The sequence below is a fragment of the Tremella mesenterica genome (genome assembly GCF_000271645.1).
Source record: "Tremella mesenterica DSM 1558 unplaced genomic scaffold TREMEscaffold_13, whole genome shotgun sequence".
NCBI classification, from domain to species: Eukaryota; Fungi; Basidiomycota; class Tremellomycetes; order Tremellales; family Tremellaceae; genus Tremella; species Tremella mesenterica.
The window spans coordinates 714,885-741,779 of NW_006711237.1; the positions used below are offsets into that span (position 1 = coordinate 714,885).

At 49.3% G+C, this 26,895-nt stretch overlaps 4 protein-coding genes across 4 annotated transcripts; 2 read left to right on the forward strand and 2 right to left on the reverse strand.

The window, feature by feature from the left end:
• Window positions 1-6,858: 6,858 nt before the first annotated feature.
• On the forward strand, window positions 6,859-8,211 carry TREMEDRAFT_65237 (uncharacterized protein; the record flags this gene model as incomplete). Its single annotated transcript, XM_007007366.1, has 6 exons — window positions 6,859-6,912; window positions 6,970-7,320; window positions 7,366-7,525; window positions 7,565-7,613; window positions 7,686-7,890; window positions 7,936-8,211. The coding sequence occupies 6 exons, from the start codon at window positions 6,859-6,861 to the stop codon at window positions 8,209-8,211; spliced, it is 1,095 nt and encodes a 364-aa protein (XP_007007428.1).
• A 10,586-nt stretch (window positions 8,212-18,797) lies between these two features.
• On the reverse strand, window positions 18,798-20,567 carry TREMEDRAFT_65239 (uncharacterized protein; the record flags this gene model as incomplete). The annotated part of the gene is made up of 4 exons (XM_007007367.1): window positions 18,798-19,202; window positions 20,002-20,202; window positions 20,283-20,447; window positions 20,484-20,567. The coding sequence occupies 4 exons, from the start codon at window positions 20,565-20,567 to the stop codon at window positions 18,798-18,800; spliced, it is 855 nt and encodes a 284-aa protein (XP_007007429.1).
• Window positions 20,568-22,186: 1,619 nt separating this feature from the next.
• Window positions 22,187-23,126, reverse strand: TREMEDRAFT_19209 (uncharacterized protein; the record flags this gene model as incomplete). Its single annotated transcript, XM_007007190.1, has 2 exons — window positions 22,187-22,471; window positions 22,989-23,126. Coding segments are annotated over 2 exons (423 nt in total), but the record flags the coding sequence as incomplete, so codon positions are not given.
• An 889-nt stretch (window positions 23,127-24,015) lies between these two features.
• TREMEDRAFT_65241 (uncharacterized protein) lies at window positions 24,016-25,605 on the forward strand (the record flags this gene model as incomplete). Its single annotated transcript, XM_007007368.1, has 6 exons — window positions 24,016-24,244; window positions 24,310-24,524; window positions 24,724-24,819; window positions 24,918-25,058; window positions 25,274-25,413; window positions 25,575-25,605. 6 exons carry the CDS (start codon window positions 24,016-24,018, stop codon window positions 25,603-25,605), a joined length of 852 nt encoding a protein of 283 aa, XP_007007430.1.
• Window positions 25,606-26,895: the final 1,290 nt, after the last annotated feature.

Consider the following 26,895-nt stretch of genomic DNA (forward strand, 5'->3'; position numbering starts at 1 on the left):
GTTGTCAGTCGGAGAAAGATGGGGATTTCTTCCTGGACAGAGTATCCCAAAGTCTAGAGGTTTGGACAAGGAAGAGGTCATGTGGTTTGTACCATGGTAAATTTGAATTTCCTCACGACCTACCTTCTTTTTCACCTGACGTTTAAACGTCATTCACGGCCTACCTTCTTTTCACCCAACGTTCTAACGTCAACGTTATTCACGACCTACCTTCTTCACCCTATGTTTTACCGTTACTCATGACTCATGGATATACAATGCACCATTTCCATTCCGAGTCGGGTCGCTGACAAAACCCGAGAACCTCCTTCATGGATCTCTGAACGATCACGATCCCATGCATGAATTGTTGGAAATAGGACAACCAGCACGGATGCAATCGGAGATTCCCACTTTTGCACAGCTGTTAACATGAATGACCAGCTGACGCTTCGAGGGATCTCGACGTGTCAGATCTCATCGGCTGGCTCAAACACGATACGGCCATTACGAGACGATGGCCCCATCGCTTGGGAGGGGAGGGGTGAGAAGAGAGGACGCACGGATGTCTCTCTTATCGATCTCGCGATCGTGGGGATGACGATGGGGATCGGGATCGGGATCGGGATCGGGATCAGGATCAGGATCGGGATCGGGATCGGGATCGGGATCAGGATCAGGATCGGGATCACGATGACGATGACGATGACGATGTCGAGAGCGGTGGCGATTGCGGAGGGTTTCCAAAATGTTTGGGAGAGTCATAGGAGATCCTTCTCGGAGTTCCAGATGAAGATGATGGAAGAGTAATAAGAGGTTCTCTCCGAGTTGCAGATCAAGATAACCCCTTCACTGGCAAGTAGTTGCAGGCTCCAGAGGATCGTGAAAGGTACCGTGTCCTTTTCGAAGGGTGCTTGTCCATTTTGGATTGAAGAGATAGGTTGAGAGATTTAGTTACTGGAGATATAGGTTCCCTCTTCAACTTGCTACCCTGGGGGGGAAGAGTGAGTCTGAGGAACTTTAGTCTTCGGACTATGAGCTACTAGCTACACGGCTACACCTTGTTGAGACCCACTTTGGATGAGTTGATCATATACTGCTTGTTAGGTTGATAACGCACCCTTTGCTCTTGTCCGACGCGCCTAGTCTGGAAGGTGACGGTCCGGGCTCAAGTGTTATGAAGTCTTGCGCACGGACCATCATGACATCCAAGCTTCTATCAGGAATGACGTACAGACTACGTCGTTTCAGAGATGACGTCTGATCGGAGATGACGTGGTACTGTATCCGGAGATGACACCATTTCAGGAATTGGAAGATGACGTCAATACTTCCATGCTGTCGAAACTTTACACTGTACCATCTCTTGTCGTGTCTTTCAATTGACAACTACTCACCCGTACTCATCTTCATATCCCCAGTTTTGACCATCTACTCAGAGCTCTAACATGTCAAAGGAGCAGCCTAACATACCAAACGAGTCAAGTAGCACACAAGCTATCCAGGCCAGCTCGAATGTACTACCTCACTGACTCACTGAACGCTCACGCTGACCTTGCCAGAACTCGACTTGGTGTCTACCATCTCCCCCTCCACAACCGCTTGATTACCGGTTCGCTCCTCAAGATCCCCTCTCAGCCCTCTCCCACCTAGCTCCCCTCCCATCCCTCCATCACTTTCTTCATTATCCTCTCTTTCCACGCTCTCTTTACCAGCCACGCCTACTCCGGCCAATGAACCCTTACCCTCTTCTCTATCCAATCAGTCTCCAGCCGACCCTCCCCCCTCCCCCCCGGATGAGTTGAAAGGAAAGTGATGAGATCGGAGACAAATTTAATAGACACCTCAATCCTCACCCGTCCGACAATGGTGACCGCTCGAAATGGAGATGGAAATGGAGATGGAGGTGATGGTGATGGTGATGATGATGATGATGATGATGATGATGATGAGCGAGTATATCATTTGGTGTCTCACCGGGGATTTACCGACCGAGACATGCATGTCTGTCCAAGTCCCAATTAGAAAACGGTCAGTACTTTCTTTTCTCTTCTTTCTTTTCCTTTGCCTCTTTCTTCCGAACCTTCGCCCTCCAAATAGCCCTTGACTCCCACTTTCAGCCCTCGAAGTAAACTTTCACCTTGACTCTTTCACCTGACCGCTTGACCCGGCGGAAACGGCGAGACCAACCCCCGGTGACAAACCCGCAGTTCACACTCTCTCTCCAAAACCATCCATGTCATCTTGACCGATCTCACCCACCGACTATCACATCCGTCCAGTCGGTCTTCCCTCCGTGTCAAGTCCGTCGGAGCATGGGACGACCATGGGGATGGGCGGTTCACGTCCGTGTCTGAGAAAGATGTAATGTAATGGTCATATGAAGTGTCAGTAGTAAGGGAGTGAACGAGATTTGATACATATACGAGACCTGTAGATGAATGATGAAAGATGAATATCATTGATTTACTTTCCACCAAGCCCAAACTTGACTTGCTTTCCGTCCTCTCCCTTCCCTTCACATCATGTCATGTCATGTTGTAATTGTGATTGTAGGTATGATCGTCAGGTGATAACACTCTGAGTTTGATCTTTTTGGTTTTCATCTCATATCCTACTTGATCCATCTCGTTCATCGACGTGCCACGGGTTGAACAAGAACAAGGACGAGAAGAACGGGGATAAGAACGAGGAGCAGACGAATAAGAACAAGAATAACAATATCGTGTAGGTATCAACCTTCCTTGACTGACCAAACTCCCAAAACCCTCTCAAATCACGATAGCAATCCGTCAACACTTCCCACTGAGTTTGCGATTCCATCCCGAGGGTACCCGACGACACAAGATATGATCTCGGGTCGATGAACAGATGGGGAGAATCCGGGTTTGCGTTCACCAACCTGTCCAACGTTGACAATGAGAATATTCCAGAGGTTCCGGAGAGGGATAGATCGACGGGTATGGTGAACTGGATGTGTCAGAGGTTTTGTTTCGACAATCTTCACAACTTGCGAGGGTGAGGTCAGAGGAGGAGTCGGCTAGAAAGGGGCAGATAAGAAGGCAAGGGGAAAAGGTCAGGGAAATAGGGAGAAAGGGAAGAAAAGGCAAGGAGTGGTAGACGTTCCCGGCGTATCAAGAGTATATTCGATTCATATGACCAAGATCAAGGATGAGAAGAAACAAAGACGAAAAACAAAAAACTCACATGACGTTCCACCCGAGTTCGCCATTGAGAAGGATCTTTATATCCACACAAGCCCCACGTCGCCGGGTCAAACAGAAAAGAGATGTTATGTTGTAGGTATTTGACCATCATCTTGAATGGTCAGATCCTAACCCTGGAATTCTCTTTTTCTCTCGATTTTCAATATCACTCCTTGTTGGGATAGAAACTTTTCCGATCGCTTACTCGTGCACATCGCATTGTTGCCCCGCTTTCTCCACCACCAGGAGCCGAAAGGGTGAGTGATGGAGGAAGATGAGGGGGTGAGCGATGGAGAAAGAGGAGGGGGTGAGCGACGGAGAAAGAGGAGGGGGTGAGCGACGGAGAAAGAGGAGGGGGTGAGCGATGGAGAAAGAGGAGGGGGTGAGCGATGGAGAAAGAGGAGGGGGTGAGCGATGAATAGAGACGAGAGGGCGAGCAATGGATAAAGAAAAGACAAAAGAGAATCAAGACCAAACCGAAAAGAGAGAGAAAAGGGATTTACAACAGAGGGGAAAAGAAAGAAAGAAAGAAAAGGACGCACTCGTATACACGTTCCCTCAAAACTCTCCAACTTTTCATGACCTCCCATCGTCTTGTTTGAACGTTGCGAACCCGCCTCGCCGTCACCTTCGGACTGGTTTGTTCGAGGAGGGATAGACGGTGAAGAAGGGACGACGGTGGGACAGTTAGAATATAATGTCTCACGCTGTAATCAGCCGGGAGGGAAAAAGCAAATGTACATGGAGGAGCAGATGAAGAAGAAGAAGAAGAAGAAGATTTTCCTTTCCACCTTGTTTTTCTTTTGGATCAACTCGATTATCATTATAATCGGATATCGTTTCATTTTCGAACCGTTTATCCTTCGCGGTCGTATCCTTGTTATATCATTTCCGACTCGTGTCATTGTTATCGGTCAAGGGATTTTGTTGTTGGACGACAGTTGGATGAGAAACGACTATCAATCCAATGAGATTACCTATCCCAATGAAATTTCTTCCGTCTCGTCCTTGACCTCGAACGGATACCTGATTTTTGTTCTGTTTCCCCTTGACGTTGGACGTTTCAGTCGGGTCGACATTGACATTGGCATTGTTGTTATTGCCATCATGCCTATGGGTCGAGGGAGGAGTAGAGACTCGGTCATGATCAAAACAATGGGGAACGGCGATTGAGTCGATGATGGTTTATATTTGTGTTTGTGTTTGGGAAAATGACGATTGGAAACCTTCTCTTCATGGAGTCTGTCCATGAGCGAATTTGTCCGTCTACCACACATCTGCCTCTCCCTTTAGTTTTCATCATCCCCTCCATCCCAAACAAACCTGTAGAGGATCAGAACTGAGAGAGTGTTGACCGAACGGTAATTGTGAAAGAGTTATTTCATGAGAGATAACTGTATAGAGGGAGAGAGAGAAGACTTGATAGGGAGAGAGAGAGAAGACTGTACGGAGAGAGAGAGATATTGTCAATTGGGTGAGATGGAAAACAAACATCCATCTCTAAACAGAAAAGAAAAGAAAAGGACAGACGTACCTGGAGGATAAGACGACGTATAATCACCTTTGATCCTCTTGTCTTGTTCCACTTGGGTTGATGAGCCGCCAATAAATATCGAGCGTTTCGATTGGATGACCAAGGTATTCAAACCCTCCCAAAGTCGCTCTACCACCACCACCACCACCACCACCACCACGACAACGTTATTCTCGAGATTCTCTTCTACTTTCTTACCTTGCTCTTCCCTCGAACCATCTATTTCATTCGTGTCCACGTCATCGTGATCATCATCAACATCTTCAACATATCCTTCCCTCTTTCTCTTTCTCTTTTCCCTCTTGTCCAAATTGACGACGACATCGTGGTCGTCATCGTCTTTTGAGTGATCATGTTCAGATATCTCACGTGGAAGATCATCCACTTTGCACCAAAGTAAAAACGCATTGAGCCATTTCTCGCCGTCCCCCTCATCCTTGTTCGTGTTTACCGTACGAGTGAACGAACAAGGAGGTTTGACACCGACTATCCGACCCAGGATCTGTCCACGGGTTCGGACGGCCAACTTCCAAGCTCCGAGAGCGACGATGGTGTCAGAGATAGCTGCCACGGTGAAGGTAGTCTTTGGCGAATGGGTTTGCAATGGTGATTGGTATCGAGACTCGAGGTGGAGAGGGAGAGGCCGAGGTGAAACAGTGTGGTGGAGTATTTCAAGAGAGGAGATGATGGGAGACAATCTGGCCACGGTACCTTGTGATGACGAAGGGTGATGGGAGATCCTCAGTAGGGAGAGGATGACGGAGAGGGAGGGGGGTTGTTGTCGCCGTTGTCGTCGTCGTCGTCGTCGTTATCCCATCCCCATCCGTATCCCACCTGCTGAGCGATAACACATCGATGTCTCTCTGCAGCCTGGCTTCCAGTACGAAGCTGTCTATGAATTGTTGCTCGGGAGATATCAACAGCGGTGTTAACAGCGAGTCGTTCATCGTTGTCCAACGCAACAAACATCAAATGTGCCAAACTGGATAATCACGACGGACCTCGAATTAAGCTTAATCCCGACGAAAATTTGGCCAATTCCTACAAATCCCCTCACAATGCCCGGCCGGGTACAACGTGGAGTACTGAGTGATTACAGTGAACAAATGTCAAGTCGAAGAGAGGAACTGAAGCGTGATTTGACTTGAGAAGAGGAATACTTGCAGCCGGAAATGAAATGCTCCCAAGCAATGGCCCTAGCTAGCGAGGGTCGAGTAGGAATGTGCGAGTGAGTGTGTTCTCAAGTGTACGTGAGTGGAGGAAATGATGATTCATTGACAGATGGAGCAGAGGAGAGTTTTATCAAAGGGAATGTGATTTGTCACTCACGGTCTCGATGTCAGGACCAGACGTTGAAAATAGTCTGCGTCTATGAGCTATGGATATAGGGCCTCGTAGGGAACAAACCTAGTGATGTAGTTTATAGTCAAGTGATGTAGTGGATCGAAGAGACTATAAGTCGATGAGATCGAGTGGCAAAAGATTGCTAAATGACGAGAAAATACATTCGACAAGACATCTACGAAAAAGGGATGTTTCTATATACTAAAATGGGAGCGGAGTGATACCGAATCTACAGAGTAAATGTGGAAAGCGATATGGGGTGTAAGAGCGAAGGAAGACGGAGATAGATGAGGGACACGGAGATGAAGAAAAAGTAAAGCATGGTAAAGAAGTAGCGATTAGGTAGGACAGGAGAACGGAGGACGCCGTAGCGGGATTAGTGAGACGGGGACGGGAACGGGTAGGCGGAGTACGACTTCTGCGTACGACTCTTGAGGAACCCGTCTAGGGGTACCCGTGATCCTGACATTACTCTCCCCCTTCGGTAGACGTCGTCTCGACGTCGTCTAGTCTTGTAGAAAAACAAAATTCTACTAAATCGAAAGTGGCATGTGGCCCTTTTTATCGGAAATGATGGTAGTGAGGACAGTAATGATGGTGGTGAGGGCGCATGTTGTGATCGAGCCAACGCCCTAGATTATGACGTGTAATTCAATATCACACTGTCTGATCTCGAGATCCACTTTCCTGTATCCTCTTCTCTTCTTCTTCCTTTTCCCTCATCACTTTCTTTTGCTAACATCCTTGAGTTTTTTGCTGCGAACCTCATCTAGATTCTCTATCTCGTGATTTACCATGTCTGACACCGGCAGTGACGATCGTCGTCCCCCGTTTCCTCCTCGAGCTCCTGTGAGAACTTTCCTAAAAGCGCTATTTCATGGCTGACGATATTCTTTTCGGTGGTAGGTTTCGGGGCCAAATGATTTACGACAAGGGGCTTCCGACAATGAGAATGCTCGGCCTCCGCCCTCGGGAACCGGTGATCGCAGTCCTCTGCGGGGTGAGAACAATCCCGATGCCAGGACCCCGTTTGCCGGCGTGCCCGTGCAACATCCCGCGGAAGCTGATCCAATTCCGGGGTCAAAGGTCGCCTATCGAACTCCATTGGCGCGAGCTGCGGGGAGGGGGCTTTCAGATTCCGTTGGGGCTCCTTACATTGAGGATGGCGAGGTTATTGTTCCGAAAGAAGGGGGTCATCAGAACGCGTATAACGATGTCGAAATCGTTCCAATTACCACAGAAAGTCCAACCGCCCAGGTAAGCTTCCTCTCAAGCCCCTTTCCGAAACGCTAAATGGGGTAGGGGTTTCTAAAGTACCTCGAAGCGTGGTCCGATTTGAAAGCCGCGTCAACCAAGGAGAAGGTCAAGCCGATTATAGACCTGTTGAAAACGAAAGGCGAAATTATCGGTAGATTGGCTAAACCATGCTCAAATTGTTCGGACATGCTAATTACACGAAAGGGTAGGTGGTCCTCGAAGATGAACAAGTGGCACTGCCTAGTCCCAATTGTAAGGTTCTCGGGTTCTCGTAAAGTGTGGGTCGCCGGCCAGTAAGTCCATTACGCATTCTCGGTGAGGGGTAGTCGCTGAGCGGAAAGTTGCTTTTGGTGCCTCATTGATAGGGGCACCTGTAATCTATGTGTGGACTCCCGCGTTGGACCTCGGTCCCAGTTGAAACTCTCGATGGCGCAATTCTCTGCTCTCTTTCCCCATCTCGATTCGGCTTTGGCCCATTTGGCCGAAGCTGGCCATCATCTACATCAGCCGGCCAATCGCGATTTTGAACATGTGGATATTGCGTATGCTATGGTGGAAAAAGTAGCTCTAGTAGGCTATTATATTTCCGGGATGGGCTTTCCGCTAACAAAGTAGGCCGTTGACGGAGCAAAAATCCAAGGTGAGGATAAGCGAGTTCCCGGTCGTGCTTTCGGAGAGTGGTCGTCGTATTATCTAGATGACGATATCGCAGTCGGATCGTGGCAATTTGAGCCTCCCCGACCGGCCACCAAGAGAACCGTTTCCCCCTTGCCCGCAGGGACTTCGTCTACTCCCAGGGCAAAGAAGGCGAAGACGAGAAAGGGAAAGGCCCGTGAGGATTCTCCTCACACTGATGACGATGGGCTAGTACGATGGGAGTCTCCCGAATAGTCTGTTGGATTGGCGGGGTGTGTGTATAATGAAATCTATTTTGGAGAAACGAATTTGTAGAGTATCTAAAAGATTTTGTGAAACATGTGATCCCTTTTCTTGTCTTGTCGAAGTATGTTTGCTTCTAGGTGTTTCCGGAAACCTAATAGGTTTCCGAAAACCGCGACCGTTCGGTCGGTTTTCTTTGTCTCTTTGCCGGAAGAATGGGAACGAAATCCTCGTTCACATCGTTGGCAACGGCTCTCCGCATTTCGCAAAGCTTCAAGTATTCCTTGACTTTGGGATTATCACTAATCGAATCCATGGGTTGCCAAGTAGCTTCTTCTACTGGGTAGCCAACCCATTTGATTTTCAGTTGAACCTCCTTCTTTCCTTTTCCGGAGACTCTAATTGTTCTTTTCGCAAGGACCTTATCGATTTTGTAAGTGTCCTTCTCAGAATCCTGGGGTTCTTCTCGTAATGCGACCATCGCTGGCTGCGGATTCTGAATTTCCCCTTGAACTTTTGATAATAGCTTCACATTGAAAACCGAATGGATACCATTCGCGATCATATGTGGGGGTAAATCAACTTTATAAGCATTGTCGTTGATTTTCTTTAGAACCGTGAAGGGACCGATGTATTTGTTATCCAATTTCTTCATGGGCCTCAAGGTTCTGAGGTTCCTGCTGTCTATCCAAACCTTCTCCCCCTTCTCGAAACTAGCTATCCTTCTCCCTTTGTCGTACTGATGTTTATACGATTTCTGAGCCTTCCGAAGATTTTCCTTGAGCCTTTCCTGTAATCTTCCTAGGGCACTAACACGTGCGATAGCTGGTGGAGAGGGTGAGTCGGTGGCCTTGTCAAAAATTGGCTGCATCATGTCGGTTCGGTATTCCCTCCCTGAGTAAGCAGAAAGAGGGGACATCTGGATTGAGCTATGGTAGTTCGTGTTGTAGCAGAGTTCTGCAAAATGTAAAAGCGAACTCCAGTTGTCTTGTTCCGTATTGACGTATACGCGAAGGTATTGTTCAAGCCATTGATTGATTCGCTCTGTTTGGCCGTCGGTTTGAGGGTGATAGGCGGTTGAATACCTCAAATCTGTTCCCAATAATGTAGTTAAGGTTTTCCAAAACCTGGAAACAAATATGCTACCGCGGTCCGAGACAATCGAATCAGGGATCCCGAATCTGGTATAGATCTTTTCAATAAATAGTTCTGCGAAATCTTCTGCCGACAGTGTGGTAACTGTAGGTATGAAGACTGCCATCTTTGTTAGACGGTCTACTACCACCAATATGGCATTGAAATTCTTTGAGCGTGGGAGGGGACCAATAAAGTCGCAAGTGATTTCCGACCAGGGGGCTCCGGGGACGTCGAGTGGAATGAGTAAACCGGCGGGGGCTTGTCGTCTTGCTTTTGTACGTTGACATACCTCGCATTCTTGACAATATTTCCGAATGTCCTCCTTCATTCCCGGCCACCACCAGTAGCGAATGATTCGCTTGTATGTCGGCCTCCAACCTGTGTGTCCGGCGTGCTTAGAGCCATGCTCGTTCCTCAATATCTCTTCCCGATCCTCCTCCTCATCAACGCGAATAGTCTTCTTAGGCTCCCGGTCCATGGCTGATAATAATTGCTCACTGGAGAGGAGTTGTCGGTTATTGAACGGGTTCAGTTCGGAAGACAATGAGGACTGTTTACTATCCGACGGCTTGTAGTCCGCCCGGCGGGACAAAGCGTCTGGTTTCGAAGACTGCTTTCCGGGTCTGTAATGGATAGTGAAGTTAAACTCTGAGAGGAATTCGTACCACCTTGCTTGTCTTCGAGTAAGTTGTTTGGTGGTTAAGAAAACCCGTAAGCTTTGATGGTCTGTGTAAACTATGACAGGTATTTGAGTTCCTTCTAGGTATTGTCGCCATTCTTTAAAGGCATACACAATTGCTAAGAGTTCCTTTTCTGAAACCGGGTAGTTAAGTTCTGCTGGAATCATGCTCCTTGAAGCAAAAGCGACAGGTCGAAGTACGTCATTCTCCCTTTGTGAAAGAATTGCTCCAAGTGCGTAGTCGGAAGCGTCGGTCTCCACTACGCAGGGCAAATCGGGGTTAAAATGACGTAAAACGGGCCCTGATCCAACTTTCTTTTTGAGTTCTCGAAAAGCTGCGTCGCAGTGTTCATCCCAGGAGAATACTACCCCCTTTCGTGTAAGGTCATGTAGAGGCTTGGCAATATGTGCGAAATTTCCGATAAAGCGCCGGTAGAAATTGACAAAGCCTAGAAATGATTGGACGTCTTTGACCGATTTGGGAGTTGGCCATTCCGCCACTGTAACCTCTTTCTTGGGATCCATTTCCACTCCTCCAGGTTTGATAACATACCCGAGAAATTCAACACTGTCAACATGAAACTCGCATTTGTCATGTTTAGCATAGAGCTTGTGTTGACGGAGTCGTTCAAGCACTTTTGTAACGTCTTTGATGTGGGTCGCGATATCCGGAGAGTAGATCAAGATATCATCTAAGTAGATGATCACCGAGCGATCTAGCATATCGCGAAACGTATGGTTCATTAAGTGTTGGAAAGAGGCTGGCGCATTCGTGAGCCCAAACGGCATAACCCTATATTCGAATAGGCCATACCGCGTTCTAAATGCCGTTTTCCATTCATCCCCTTCTGCTATCTGCAATAGATTATAGGCTCCCCGAAGGTCGATCTTGGAGTAGATCTTTGCATTCTTCAATTGGTCCAAAAGGTCGCCGATTAGGGGCAATGGATAACGGTTCTTTACTGTTATCTCATTTAGTCGACGGTAGTCGACACACAAACGCAGGCTCCCGTCTTTCTTTTTGACAAACAGTATTGGAGCTCCTGCGGGGCTCTCGGATGGCGTAATAAACCCTTTCGAAAGGTTTTCCTCTAGATATTTCCGGAGAGCGTCTTGTTCAATTGCGGACAGGGAATAAATGGGTCCGAAAGTGGGTGTTTTCCCTTCAATAAGGGGAATGCGATGATCGAATGGTCTGTGTTCAGGAAGTTTATCGGCATCCCCTTTTGAGAATACGTCAAGGAACTCCCAGTATTCGGGTGGTACAATATCTTTGGGGCGTGTGCTGATTTCTGGTACTTGTCTTGCGTACAGCGCACCCTTTACGTCTTCCGGATCGTTATGTTGATTAAACGATTCGGGGCTGATGATATTCAATTGCTGAATGTGGTTATCCAAGGTGGACGCCCGAGGTAGCAAAATTCGGGAAGCCCAATCGATAATCGGATTCATTTTGTTCAAGAAAGTCATGCCTAGTACGATTGGTGCCGGGTGGATCTTTGTGACCATGAAGGTAGCCTCATAGGGTTCGAAACCTTCGCCTAGTAGTACCCGAAAATGTATCTCCTTCGTCAGGAGGCGAGTAGTGCCGTCTGGTAATCGGAGTTGTTCCGGTATAGCTTTTTTAATAGGTTTGAATCCGAATTCGGCCAAGAATCCTTCGTCTACGAAGTCCACTGTAGCACCACTATCTACCATGGCTCGCGTTGGGACTTGCTCGTTGCTGAGTACGACAACAGGGATAGTGATAAGCTTGTGGGGATCTTTGGATACTGGAGACCCCATATCGGAGCTGGGTAAGGGCAGAACGGGTTCCATCATCATGGAGTTGAAACTGACTCGGTGGGTCGTCGCTTCTTGTGAACTTTGATTGTTCTCCGTCGTGTCCTTATCCTGATTGTTATTGGGGCCTTCGATTGTTAGACTGTTTAGTCCGATCCGGTTTGCCCCAGTCGCTGGCGTGGGACGCTTCTTCGCTTCTGGGCAGTTGATTACCATGTGATCTGGACTTCCACAGTACAGACACAGACCATTATCCCTTCTATGTTTCCTTTCCTTGAAAGTCAAAGACTTTCTCTCATTGTCGCTTTTCGCTTTGGGGTGTTGTGGTTTTCTTTCCTTACTCTCGTTGGTCGTGTTCTGCTGACCTGACTTAGATTTCTGGAAAGTACTATCCGAATTGCCTTTATTGTTACTCGAATTGTATTTTGTGTTGTCCTTATTCTGATGATACCCTCCTCCAGAACCGTTATTACCGTTTGACGATACCTTTACCCCGTCGAGGTGTACGTAAAGGCTAATAGCAGCTTCGGCGAGGTCCCGAAGGGTTTTGGGTTGGTGTTCGCGGTTCGCGAGAGCTATGCGTATTTCTCGCGACAAGCCTGATTCGAAAGCGTCCTTTAGCGCCCGGTCGTCCCAGTCTATGTCCGCGGAAATCGACAAGAACGACGAATAATAATCGGATACCGATTTGTCTTGACGAAGTCCTTTTAGACGTTGAACGGCGTAGCGATGACGATCAGGATCTCCGAACATGCGTCTAATCTGTTCTAGGAATTCCTCCAGTTGAAAACACCAAGAGGGCTGTTCGGATTCCTTTTTAATGAAGTAGGCCTGCCACCACTTTCCTGCGTTACCTCTTAGGTAACCGGCAGCCCATAATACCTTAAACCTATCACTCATAGTTCCTCCCCTAATAGCCAGATAAAGTTTTACTTGGGCTACATATGCCTCTACCTTCGGCCCTTGGCCGTCGAACGTTTCGGGTGGTTTGACATCTAATTTGCGTACGTCGGCAGCCAACATGTCCTGCGAGACACGCGGGTTGGCTTTGTGAGTGTCGAATGTGCCTCCCCGGAAACGTTCGGGGTGAGTGGTCGAAAATGGAACATTGTCGAAGGGTGTTCGCAAATGCGAAGGAGCTCGGACAGGGGTTGTCGCAAGTGGAATGGTCTGGTATTGATCGATTGGGGGGTTACCGTTTATAGAATGGAATTCCTCTGGGTCCGAAGGGATATTGACCGATTCCGGATGGGTGTCTTCCATATTACGAGTTATTTCTACCGAAATATTTTGAGTCCTATTACGGGGTGACCTGTGCGCTGTAGGTTCCCTAATAGTATTATCGTTTTCTTCAATGTTCCTTCCGCCTTCTGTGTTGACTACTGCAGAAGCGGTTCGAAGAGCTTCGAGTTCAGATCGTAAGGCTGCGATCTGTTCTTGATAAAGCTGTCTCATTTCTTGGAATTCTGCTTGTAGGTTTCGGCGATCGTGTCTTTCTGCGCGCGTTTCCCCTAAAACAGAACCTTCAAGAGTTGGAGAGTTTGGTTGGGACATTGTTGAGAACGGTACTGTGGTGATCGAAAAATCACCTAGGCTTGCTCGGTACGAGTAAGGTCGAATGTATTTTATGTCAGGACCAGACGTTGAAAATAGTCTGCGTCTATGAGCTATGGATATAGGGCCTCGTAGGGAACAAACCTAGTGATGTAGTTTATAGTCAAGTGATGTAGTGGATCGAAGAGACTATAAGTCGATGAGATCGAGTGGCAAAAGATTGCTAAATGACGAGAAAATACATTCGACAAGACATCTACGAAAAAGGGATGTTTCTATATACTAAAATGGGAGCGGAGTGATACCGAATCTACGGAGTAAATGTGGAAAGCGATATGGGGTGTAAGAGCGAAGGAAGACGGAGATAGATGAGGGACACGGAGATGAAGAAAAAGTAAAGCATGGTAAAGAAGTAGCGATTAGGTAGGACAGGAGAACGGAGGACGCCGTAGCGGGATTAGTGAGACGGGGACGGGAACGGGTAGGCGGAGTACGACTTCTGCGTACGACTCTTGAGGAACCCGTCTAGGGGTACCCGTGATCCTGACACTCGATAAACCCGTGCGTGTTTGTCTCAACTTGGTCCAATTTTTCCAGCGTCTCCACCTGCAGTGTATCCAGCGGTTCCGACCAAACGAACCCTACTCGTAAGGGGTTCCGCAATCCTCCTGTTCTCGTCGCGATAACTTACCTCCAGCGGTTGGTCCTGACCAAATCCAGCGTTGCCGTGTACTGAAACATCTTGTCATCGACAGAATAGGTGAACTCTCAATATGCATGTGAGAGGAGAATGCAATCCGACTGTTAATCAATCTGTTGGAAGGAGAGTTGCATCCAACAATGTACTACTACTATGAAGAGGCGTCTACAAGAGTTTCGGGGGTGGGTTCAACCTATGACATGTAATTTCGTACTGATTACCACTATCAGCATTATCAGGTGATGCATCGGCTTTCTACGAGTACCCATCCCAAGATGACGATGATGATGACGACCACGCTCACTCGTTCACTCACCTTCAGAGGAGCAGGTAAAACCGTCTTCGCCAACAGGCTCGTATCCAGTTTGTTCCTCGCTCCACACGTCACCACCGGCGTCCAACATGGTGTTGGTGTTGGGTTTGACCTTCTGGTCCTGGTCGAAACGTTCAAGATGTGTAATCAGATGTTTGGATGGTTCGGTAACGCTCGTACACGTCTGAATCGGAATTCGTCCAGATTTACCAAACTCATCACTGTCGGTGTTTCTTTTCTTTTCTTTTCTTTTCTTTTCTTTTCTTTTCTTTTCTTTTCTTTTCTTTTCTTTTCTTTTCTTTTCTTTTCTTTTCTTTTCTTTCCTTTCCTTTCCTATTCTTTACCCCGAACGCTCTACTCTCTCTACTCTCTCTCCATGACGACCGACATCTTCGCTGATACCCCGCTTTTCGGTCACTTACCTTACAAATCACTCTCAACCAGCTCGATCCTACTCCTACTCCCACCCCGACCGGGATGACGATTGACATTCATGCTTGGGAGAAATCACGGGTCAGAGCAAGATACGTTCTGTTGATCTATCTGCCTATATATACCTGTCACGAACCATGTCGTGACATCCCTGACAACTACCATCACCGACCCTCCTTTCACCATCACCGAACCGCTATCCACCACCACCCCGAACCACTGAGACCAACTACGACGAAGTTACGAGAGCCTAGGGATTATTAGTCACAACAACCCCGCCTAACGGAGAACTACGGCAAAGTTGGGGGAAGGAAACCGAGGGAGAGTGCAGTAGGGGAAGTTAGGCAACGTTAGTCCGAGTAGGATATCGGGGATATGGCGAGGTACGGCGAAGTTGAACAAAGAGGACTGAGCGCGAGGCTGTACAGGGGTTGAGGGACGTTCTATGAGAAGAGAGGGGAAGTATAGATAGTTTACAGATCGCTGAACTTCTTCAGCGATCCTTGATTGTTGTCAGTAGTGAAAGACAGATAGAGATAGCTATATACAATCGAGATACATCACCATCAGTAGGACAAAACCCCAGTTAGAGTAACTACGCCGAAGTACGCCGTAGTTACACTCCTTTCGACGTCTGCGCCCTCCTGGTTGGGTGAGACATCGAATCAGGACCACCAAGTTAGCCGAGGTTCGTCGACCGTCGGTCTATTGGAAAGAAGTTATTCGACGGCTGTGACAGTACCATACTGTGAAGCGGTCTCCGGAGTTGAAATGGCTTCCATGACAAGCTTACAGCTCGTCTTTCTTCCCAACAAAGGATGTGAGTGTCGCTTCCGAGTACTTGCATGACGTGCAAGGTTCGTTCCCCTCTTCTCTACTGATTCAGAGTATCTTCTCCGCTCTAGCTCTAGGATCCAGCGTTTGACGTCTGATTCTCCTCGTGCATCCTCTTTATCTTCTTTCCCAATTGAAGATGCGAGCTTGTGCCTTGAGATTCAGCTCCTCCCAATGCCACGTACGATCGACCGGTGCCCACAGCGTTTGCAATGCAAAACACTCAAAGGGTTGCACAAGGCATGGAGGAATAGAGGGATGGAAGGGAATGCCGAAAGCTGCCTGTCGGTCATCGGGCGTATATCGATGAGCTACAAGTCAGCCGCAAGAGCAGGAAGTTTCAAAGAAGGAAGGATGTTGCGGCAGAGGTGAGGGAGACCTACACAATTCCTGACAACCTGTCCATCCTCGCACACTTTCTCAAGAGTGACACCAGCTGTCAGGACCAGACGTCGGAATAGTCTCCGTCGATGAGCTATGGCTATGAGGCCTTGTAGGGAACAAACCTAGTGATGTGGTGTATCAAAGAGATCTCTGTAGATCGATGAGATGTATGTCAAGTGATATATTTAGGAGAACACAAAATACATTCGACAAGACCTCGTTGAGAAACGACTACATCTATATACTAAAAGGATTGCGGAGTGATACCGATATGGGGCATGCGTGGTTCGAAAAGAGGTTGTGGTGGAATAGCGAAGGAAGAATGATGAATAAGGTAGAGATGGGGATGTAAAAAAGCGTAGCAGTGTAAAAGGAATGGTACTAGGCGTAGTATCAGCCGGAGTGACCCCGGTTGCGGGAACCGGACACGGAGACGGGAACTGTAGATGTAGTACGACTACTGAGTCATGTACCCGTGATCCTGACACCAGCCCACCCGCATGTTCGATAGTACATATGTGCCATGTTCAATAGTACAATGTTCGATAGTCCAATGTTCAATAGTACAATACTCAATGGTTTGACGGTTCAATGGTTCGATATCCAATGATTCAATGTTTGATGGTTTGATATACAATAACCAATGTTTGATGTTTGATGTTTGATGTTTGATGTTTGATGTTTGATGTTCAATGTTCAATGTTTGATGTTCGACGTTCAATGTTTCATGTTCAATGTTTGATGTATGGTACGATATACAATAACCAATGTTCAATGTTTGACGTATAGTACAATATACGAGAACCAATGTACGACGCTCAATGTAGAATAGCCAATGTATGATAGACAATGAACGATAGATGGTGGCAGATGTACAATGTACGATGTGCAATGAACGACTTTGAAGATATGTTACAATTCACGACTTTGTTGATGCGGAATGATGTGCCCAATGTCACGATTTGAGATTTTGACGATAGGTTACTGGACAATGTGCACCATGTACCATGTATGACTTTGATGTTGTACAACTCTGATCATGAGACCAACCTGGACAATATACAGTGCATGACTTGCGACATTGTGACTTGAGCACAATTGGCGGATTAGACTGTGATGTGGTGAGCTTGGTGGGAAAGAGTTGGGTTACGATATCCCCATCAAATGTGCGAAAACATCGAGATAAGAGAGATACAGTGATACAGTACTTGTTCCCACGGGGTGCTCGAACGCACAGGTTGTTCAAACAAGGATCATTCATCATATACATCTCGATAGCAATCTTTTTTTCAATCCATAGGATTGCACTCTTATTCTATGTACATCATGTGAGATGCATCCTTGGTTTAGTCCTGACCAGATGGGCCTTCATCCTGCACATTCTCAGATGTCTGCGCTTTCTGACCATGGATAGTGTCAGACAACTTCCCCTTTCCCCTTTGACCCCCTCCTGTGCACTTTTGTTCCTCCCTTCGTTGAGTCTCTACCCATGTTGCGAGTTTAGATGTCAGCCGAGTGAGTTGACATGCCATCGCGCCCTGTCAGGGTTTGGAATGATGGTACGCTACCTAGTCGTGACGTCATCTCTGAGAGCTCCTGCAACGCCGACGTACAAGTGCCACACGACGCGGCGACGGCAATTCTCACAATCCCGCAGATCGGTACATAAACCCCCCTCCGCCACAGTCCCGTTGGCCGTCGGGTTGAGTGAAACACTAGAGACAGGTCGCCCGCTACGCGGGCTCCCGCCCGTCGTGCAGGTTTGTAAAAGCTGCAGTCAAATCACATGCATCCACAACCTATGTAAAAGCAACCTCTTCCAATCAGCAGATCAAAGCAGAAGATCACGAAACACCACATTCTGAGTCACTGTATCCTCCTTGCCATAATACACCCTTCCATCCTGCCTCGTCTTGAACCTGGAGACCGCGGTGTAAAGTTGTCCATGGGAGAAGGCCGGGTTTGACAGATCCAATCCTACACGGTCCAGGGTCAGGCCCTGGCAGGAGTTGAATGTGGTTGCATACGCCGGGGCCAGGGGGAACTGCTTGCGTTGGAGGGTGAAACCCTTCCTTGGCAGAGGGTGTTCAAACGTGATGCGTGGGATGAGCACAATTTGATCATGGAGCATACCCACACCATTAACCCCTCGAATCAGCTGGCACTTGATCGTCTGCCGACCCAGAGTGACCACCTTGAGGCGGATGTTCTTCACCAACCCACGTTCCTGAGAAAAGTTGCGGAGCAGTCGGACTATGGTGTTGACCTTGATGGAGAGAACGTGGGGAGGGAGTCCGGGAGGCGTCTGCGAGTGGAGGAAGTCCTGCTGGGTCTCTGGGTTCAGGTTACGTCCGTCGTCCCCATCAAGCGCTTCCACCTCCTTGATTGTGTCACTTGAGTAACTGACACGCTGATCGCCTTCAATGGTTGCCATGATGTTGCGGTTGTAAAGGTCGCACTGGCGGTTGGTGGCGCAGAGGATCGCACGATGCAAGCAGGCGGCTGCATCACCACGCATTGCCATTGGGAAGACGAAGTCCATGAGGGCATCACCGCTGGCAGCGGTGGGGATCATTGAGAGGTCAACCTTGTTGTCTGGCAAGGCGGTGGTTCCGTCTCCCACAGTGTCTACCATCTGAGCCAGCGCAGGGTCCGTGGCGTTCCGGATGGGGGTGAGGAGGCGATGGATGGTGAAGTGTTGCCAGAGGAACAACAGGCGCATTGAGGCATTGACTATCTCTGCCATTGACCCCCCTCTGATCACGGGTGCGCACTGACGGAAGTCACCCAACAGGATAAATGGTTTCCCACCAAAAGGCCGGTGTTGATCCCCCAGCTGACGGAGGAGGGCGTCCACACATGCCAGTACTGCTGTTTGCCATCGGGGCCTCATCCCAGAACAAGCAGCATGCCTCCCGTATGAGGTCCGCTCTTGCTGTGCCCAACCTGACCATAGACTCCAGCTCCTCGTTGCGCTCGTTGACGGGGACCTTGAACAGGGAGTGGATTGTTGTGCCACCTTCATATAGGACAGCAGCAAATGCCGATGAAGCACCAACCAACGGTATTCGTCCCTCAGAGCGGAACTTGTCCAGAAGTGCCGCCACCAAGTAAGTCTTCCCCCGTCCAGCTTTCCCGTTGATGAACACGTAGGTTGATTGTCCTTCTGACACGGCAGAATCAATCAGCTGGAAGATGGCCCTCTGCTCCATGTTCATCCCATGAAGACGGTTGACAGCATTTTCTCGGAGCTCCAACCGTCGGTCCGCGTACAGTCCCATATGGTGAGCTACCTCCCCTTCAAACTCATCTGGCACCGGGAGTCCAAAGTCAGCAAGCGACTTCCCGTGTTCCCCCAACATGCGGCCAATCTCCTGCAATGCCCTCTCCCTTCCCCTGTTGACATCGTTGTGAGCGTGCAGGGTGAAGTCGTTGGCCATGACATCTCCGTACTCTTCCCAAAGCAGGAGCGGGCTCTCCGCATCATTGATGAGGAGGTCAACAAAGAGGGCACGCAGCGTGGCGGGGGTGGAGAACCCTTCAACACCCTCCCTCAATGCCATTTGAGCCTCATTCTCAGTCACAAACAGCCCCAGCTGGCTTGCCGCCTCCGGAAACGTATCATATGCCACACCATCAACCAACTTCAGGTCGTCAAATGATCGAGCAGGGCGAGCACCCAGCAGGGCTCCGAGGTAGAAGAGCTCTCCCTTTGATGCCTTCACCACAGCGAGGCGAGTGACGTGGCGCCCTTGCCTGGGGAAACTGCCTTGGGGACCTGGCCGGCAGGTAGATCCGTCTCTTCATGAACAGGAACCCCCTCAGACGGTATGTAACCCCACGTGGCGAGCCGGCAGTAGCGGAAGTAGTCGCACATGGTGAGGTTGTCGAATTCAAGGTTGTGTTGCTCGCCCGGTGAGAGCACTGTGAGGAGTTCCGACGGGCGGTGAAAATAGCGCAGGAGAGGTGACATGGACCCGGCCTCACCTCGAGTCGTCCCATACTGGATGGTGTTGCGGCCGGGGAGGTGGATCGGGAGGCATTCCACACCGGGGTCCTTGTCGGAGATGTTGTAGCCCAGAATCCTCCATGTGGCTTCACAGGCCGCCAGGTGACGACCCCTCTGAAAGTGGTCCGCCTCATTGTAAACTTCGCCGGAGGTGAGTGCCACCGAAGAGTAGTCTGGCCCTGTCATGAATCACGCCATCACATGTTCCTTGTTGCGCAAATCAAGTCCAACCTCCACTCTCGTGTCTTTGATATTTCACCTCTGCTCTCATGCCTATCAGGCATAAACTCCAAGTATCATTTAGTATGTCGGTGCTTAGCTCCCATGCCTGCAAGGCATAAGTCCCCAGTAATTCTCTAGTCTCTAGTTCCTCTGTTCTAATGCCTGCTAAGGCATAATCTCTCAGTCTCTTGTTCTCGCAGCACTTCTATGTTCTGCATAGCTCCTCATAGTTCCTCACCGAACACCTTCGACAAAGTCGAGCGACTTCCGGCGCATCCCGTAGGATGTCATAGTAGGACGTAGGTAAACACAGATATGGCATTGTAGGATATCAGTGGTTATCGGTGGGATGCAAGGCAATGCATGCAGGACAGTGCAGGACGGCTCAGAGCGCTCGTATTCCGCAGGTCTGCACGAGCCTCTTGGAAAAGGCTGATTTGTCTATATAAACCCTATCTTGTACTTTGTAATCTTCTTTAGTTCTTGATCAAAAGTCATTTCCATTGCCACCCTTTTGGAGTGCAGTCCAGTCCACTCCAGTCCCTTGTAAGACAAGCCAGAGACATTCCTTGGGTCACAGTCCCATTCCTTGTTGGACTCAATCTTGCTAACTTAGTATATTCCTTGTCACTCCTAGTCCTTGTCCCCTTGTCCTTTGTCCTCTGTCCCAGGGTGGGCAGTATCCTTGACAGGCCCCTTGTGAACATACTGGAAGAGGTACTGAAAGAGGGCAGACGTTCCGGCAACATCAACATTGATGTGGCACTGGTGACGTGGGAGGAGCTCAATGTTGTAGGAAGCAACCCACTTGTCACCTCGGTTGAGACGTCTGTACTGAACCCTACCGAGATTATCCATGGTGGTTGTCGGCTGCAACGCGTGTGGGAACCCAAAGCGACAGATGAGCTCCCCATTGACTTCACGCTGACAGTATCGGCTGGGAGCGGCTGGGTTGTGACGGTGGATCATGAACCGGTTGACCAACTCGTGGTCATGTGGCTCAAGGGGAATGGACGTGGAGACCACAGAATCGATTGCCTCTGGGGTGATGAGGTCGCGTGGATAACGGAGGAGGATGTGAGCATGAGGGAGGCCACGCTTCTGGAACTCAATGACCTTGATCCAGTAAAGAGCAGGTCCAATGTCGGGGAAGAGGTTTCGGAGGTCCTTCATGATGTGGCGGAGTCTCTCGTGGAACACGCGAGCAACAATGACGGGCTGCTCAGTGAAGTCCTGACCGGGGCACAGTGCTTCGGCGATTTTGGGCCAGTGGGGGTTGCAGGTGACGGTGACAAATAGGGTGGGCTGACCGTATGTTGCCGCAAGGGCTAGGCAATTTGCAACGTTGGCCTCTGTCCATGCACGACCCCCAACAAATGAGGAAGGGAGGTAGATGTTCTGATTGTCCGGCACTGTGTCTTCTTCTCCATCCATGGCTTCCGCTGCTCCATCACGGATCCGACCATCTGTTGGTGCCCTTGCGGCGCTCTGGCGTGTGGCAATGAAGTACAGCGCATTTTCCAGGTAGCGTGACCACATGTCTATGACATGTTCACAGGTGAGGCGCCCAAAGATCACAAAGCGAGGCTCCCGCAGGAGGCGGAGGCGTACATGCCAAAGGATAGTGGGATCCTGCTCCTGGTCGGGCTCCCAACCATGCCCAAGGGAGCCATGAGGGAAGAGGAGAGGATAGGCGAGCGGCTCCCAGAACCTGGACCACGTGGGTACAAACACTGAGTTCCCTCCAATAGGGTTTCCTTCCACATCATGTTCAATGGTACCATCCGGCAGTCGGCGGGGTGTGATTGATAGGCTGCAAGGCTGCACCTCACCCCTTGCAGTGTTCTGTATGAACATGACCGCGGCGACCTCCCTAGCAGGGCCAGGGTCTCTGACAATGACAGTCATCTCCGGTCGTTCTTCACTGGGGAGTTGGCGGAGGTGGATGAAGCGGATCGCAAAGGGGTTGATGGACAGCATCATACGCTGAACGGCCTGTATCCAGAAGGCAGGGAGGTGGAAGTTGGGGAAAGGGCGCATTGCTTCCTCAGCGCCATCAAGGAGGTACCACCTGAGGGCGGAATCATTGTGTGTTGCTCTGTGCTGGTGATACACCCTCCCCTGGACGGCAAAGAACGAAAGAGGCACGTTGTTGTTGGGGAATGGCCCGCTAGTTTGGATGGCCACAAAAGAGAAGATGAGGTTGAGCTTGCGGGAGTCATGCGACTGTCACGAAGTGACAAGACAGTTTGGTTAGAGTTGGATGGGTTGGGTATTTAACCAGCGACCGACGGTTACGATAAACCGCCGGTTAATAGGCCTTTTAGCACAGTGGTTTAGACTGCTGCCTCTGAAGGGCACTGTTATATCGTCCCAATGCTGGTTAGTTGGTCTCGTGACAGATTAACCGGCGGTTGCGGGTAGGGTCCTGGGTTTGACTCCCAGACAGAGCTGGGGTAACCCAGACCTACTTGGAAAACCTCCCGAGAGTTGGAGTAAGTTTTCGGCCTATCGTGCCCATCCCTGTTGGGGCCCCAGATGGGGCTGAAAGGGAAGGCATAATGTCATGAAGTGACAAGACAGTTTGGTTAGAGTTGGATGGGTTGGGTATTTAACCAGCGACCGACGGTTACGATTAACCGCCGGTTAATAGGCCTTTTAGCACAGTGGTTTAGACTGCTGCCTCTGAAGGGCACTGTTATATCGTCCCAATGCTGGTTAGTTGGTCTCGTGACAGCGACACATTGGGATCATCCAGGACCAGGGCCATATAGTCGGGGTAAGGAGGGAGGGGCTGGTACTGTGCAGCCTTGGATCCTTGACGCCCGCAGCAGAAACCTGGGGTCTCGGAGGTGAATCTTGGAATGCCGCAGTACTGGCAGGGTGTGGGTGCCCAACGCAGCTCAAAGCGGGGACGTAGGGATATGCGCTACGCCCCATAAAGAGGCCGGGGGTTGGGGGGCTGTGCGGGCTGGCAAATCTGTTGATATCAGCAAGCCTCAAGCAAGCAAGCATGAAGTATGTTACTCACCACAGGGCCCGGGAGTGGGTTGAGCAGTGCATGCATGTTGTGTGCAGGATGGCGAATTGTAGGTGGCTCAGGGTTGAGCAATGCATGGATATCCATAGTGTCGAGACCTAAGCATCAGCATCCATGTGTTATACATGCATGAAATTGACTCACAGCTGTAGTAGACGCACGGAACTGGAAGCGCCAGTTGAGGACTTGATGTGTCGGGTGGGGGTTGCAGTTAGGTGCGTGATGGAAAAGGGGCAGGTAGGCATGCAAAGGTGGGGGAGGGGTCGAAGGGTGGGGGAGGGAGTCGAAATCAAAAGGCAGTTCACGCGCGTGGTACCTTATTTAATCCCCTCACTTAATTTTTGATCGGCCAGGGCTTCACTGAGTTCAATGGTGGGCGCTTGAAAAACCACTCACCGCTTATTTATCCCTTTCATTTTTTGCCACCGAGGATCCTTTGCCACCGAGTGGTGCCTCGGCCATCGGCCATCGCTTACTCATGCATTCTACCTCCGCTGGATTCAGGGTCCGGTCGGGCACATTCTCTCAATGATTCGAGTATACGAAGGATCCACCTCGTTGACTTTGACACAGCTTCTCTGTTGACTGCGGAACCGGTCCTACCTCTCTGTCAAGCCATTGTGCATACGTTTGTTCATTCATACGTTTGTTCATCCATACATTTGTTCATTCATACATTTGTGTGTGTGTAAAGGTCGTGATCTGACAGGCAGCCCGCGTACATATCATCATGGTCAACACACCCATCCCTGAAAGCATGAAAGCACACATGCACTTTGTTGCCGACTTCAAAGACTACCTCGCAGACGGTGTTCCCATCCCCACCCCCCCGAGAGCAATGCGTCAGGCTTTTGTCTATACTCACAGCATCTCTGTTCTCGCCGATCAGGATCATGAGAGAGATGTCATGGCGTTAGATTGTGTAGCTTTTTTGTGGAACCTGTCGTCGGCCAACCATGGTGAGTCGTTCGTTGCTTTGGGTCGCATCTTTGACTGATCTCTGTGGCTGTCCCTCCCGTCCAAGTCGATGGCGCTGCCCTGATGCCCGCTCTTGCCGCTTTCAAAGACGAGATCATGGTGTCCCTCAACCGACTCACCATCGATCTGACGACGGTCAGGAATGACATGACCTCCGTCAAGACGGACGTTGCCTCGCTCAAGACGGACGTTACCTCGCTCAAGACGGACGTTGCCACGCTCAAGACGGATGTTGCTTCCCTCAAGACAGACATGACCGGAGTAAAGAGCAATCTTACGACACTGTCAAAGAAGATGGCCGTCGTGGAGAAAAATTTGAAGCAGATGGGGGATAATCATTGACAAGTCCGATCCCAAGTGAGTATCTGAACATTACGTCTGAATCCTCCCCCCCCCCTCCTCTTCCAGTTGCTTGTTTTTGTCTCTCTTCCCTCTTGGGGTCTTGCTGACAAATTTGCAGACGGCAAACTCGCGATTGACCGCTGGTAGGCAGTCGATGATTCCTGTTCCGTCCACCATACATTCCGGATCACATCCACAGGGTGTACTTCGCACCGTGAGTCACCTCGTCATCTTTCTTTTCCTTTCTTTTTTACTACTGTTTTTTCACCCCTTTCGACCTTATAGTCTTGTACCCCGCTGACTTTGCTTCAGGCGTATCCAATCACTTCTTACACTTTTGTTCAGTACCTTACCGTGCCTGATTTGGACATGTGGATCGAATGGTACGGACGTCAGGGTAACTGGAAAACGTCTGCACAGGATCAAAAAGTGCTGTGGTTGTGCGCATTTTTGGTAGGTTGCGCCGTTGTGGAGGCATGAGGGTCAGTAGGTCACCATTGACATGCATGTGTTCGTCGGCCAATTTTTTTTCCTCCACTGACTACGAGATGATGAACGATCATTGAGGTTTCCCATCCATTGTCCCGACGGTTCTAGCGGTTTTTCACGTCTTGATCCCAGAGAATTTCTTGTTGTTCCTTTTTTCCTGTCACGAAGTGACAAGACAGTTTGATAGTGATAGTGTTAGGATGGGTTGGGTATTTAACCAGCGACCGGCGGTATGCAGTAACCGCCGGTTAATAGGCCTTTTAGCACAGTGGTTTAGACCGCTGCCTCTGAAGGGCACTGTTATATCGTCCCAATGCTGGTTAGTTGGTCTCGTGACATTTCCGTTTGTTTGACCCATGGTCCTGATTGACCCCTTGAAGTTGTCCCTGGTACAAAGGGTAACACTGAAGTGGGATCAAACAAGTTTGGATAGTTCGAAACTGAATAGAATCGCGAGGGTTTGACCGATGACGATAGTAGGGCCCAAGGTGTCGAAGAGATTCTATGTTGAGGACAAGGTTGAAGTCGAGGCCAGTATCAAGAACTTGGTCAGTAATTGGTGAAAACATATGATAATTGATCTCTGAAGAAAACAAAGTATGGAAAGAAGATGTATGTGGGTATAATGGGTGGCAAGTTGTGTGAGTATTTTTCATCTTCATTTCACTCATTCCTTCCTTTCTTCTTCTTCCTCTTGTTGTTCCTCTTGTTCTCCTCATTCCTCTTGTTCTCCTCATTCTTCTCATTCTTCCAAGTGGATTCACTTGTGCCCTTTTCCCCACTCAATTTCAACGCAACCACTTACTCTTCTCTTTCTCCTATCTCTACATATCGTCATATGTTTACATATCACCATGGCCGCATTTGCATATCACCATGGCCGCATTTGCATATCTTCATGATTGCGCTTACCAACTGTCGTACTTGTTTGTCACGGCCGTCGAATAACTTCTTTCCAATAGACCGACGGTCGACGAACCTCGGCTAACTTGGTGGTCCTAATTCGATGTCTCACCCAACCAGGAGGGCGCAGACGTCGAAAGGAGTGTAACTACGGCGTACTTCGGCGTAGTTACTCTAACTGGGATTTGGTTCTACTGATGGCGATGTATCTCGATTGTATATAGCTATCTCTATCTGTCTTTTACTACTGACAACAATCAAGGATCGCTGAAGAACTTGAGCGATCTTCTCAGCTAATATTATCTATTCCTCCTAGACGTTCATCCAACCCTCTCGCGCTTTGACATACTTCAACGCACTTCGTCCAACTTCCCCGAGTCCTCGGCCATCCTCTTCCTCCTTCGACTAACTCCGCCTAACATCGCCGCACTTCTGCTTCCATTGTCCCTACCTAGCCTAACTCCGTCTAACTTCGCCGTACTTCTGCTCCCATTGTCCCTACCTAGCCTAACTCCGTCTAACTTCGCCGTACATCTGCTCCCATTGTCCCTACCTAGCCTAACTCCGTCTAACTTCGTCGTACTTGGTCTCAGATGTCCTGAGTTACGTGTAGAGTAAAAAGGTTAAGGCGTGATGGGGGTTTTGATGGTCAAAGGAGGGTCATTGTTGGTGGAATAATCGAGGTGGTGGAATAATCGAGGTGTCACGACGTAGTCCGTGACAGTAGCCCCCTTCTTTAGCCGCGAACGTCCTCGTGAGCGATTACACCTCTACTGTGGCAAGAAAACTTAGCAGCGTAGTACCCTCATTCTCTACTTCTCCATAGCTATCCTTCGCCCTTCTGCTCTTTGCGCCGCACTAACTTCGTCGAGGTTTGCCGTAAGAAGCCCTGTGTCTT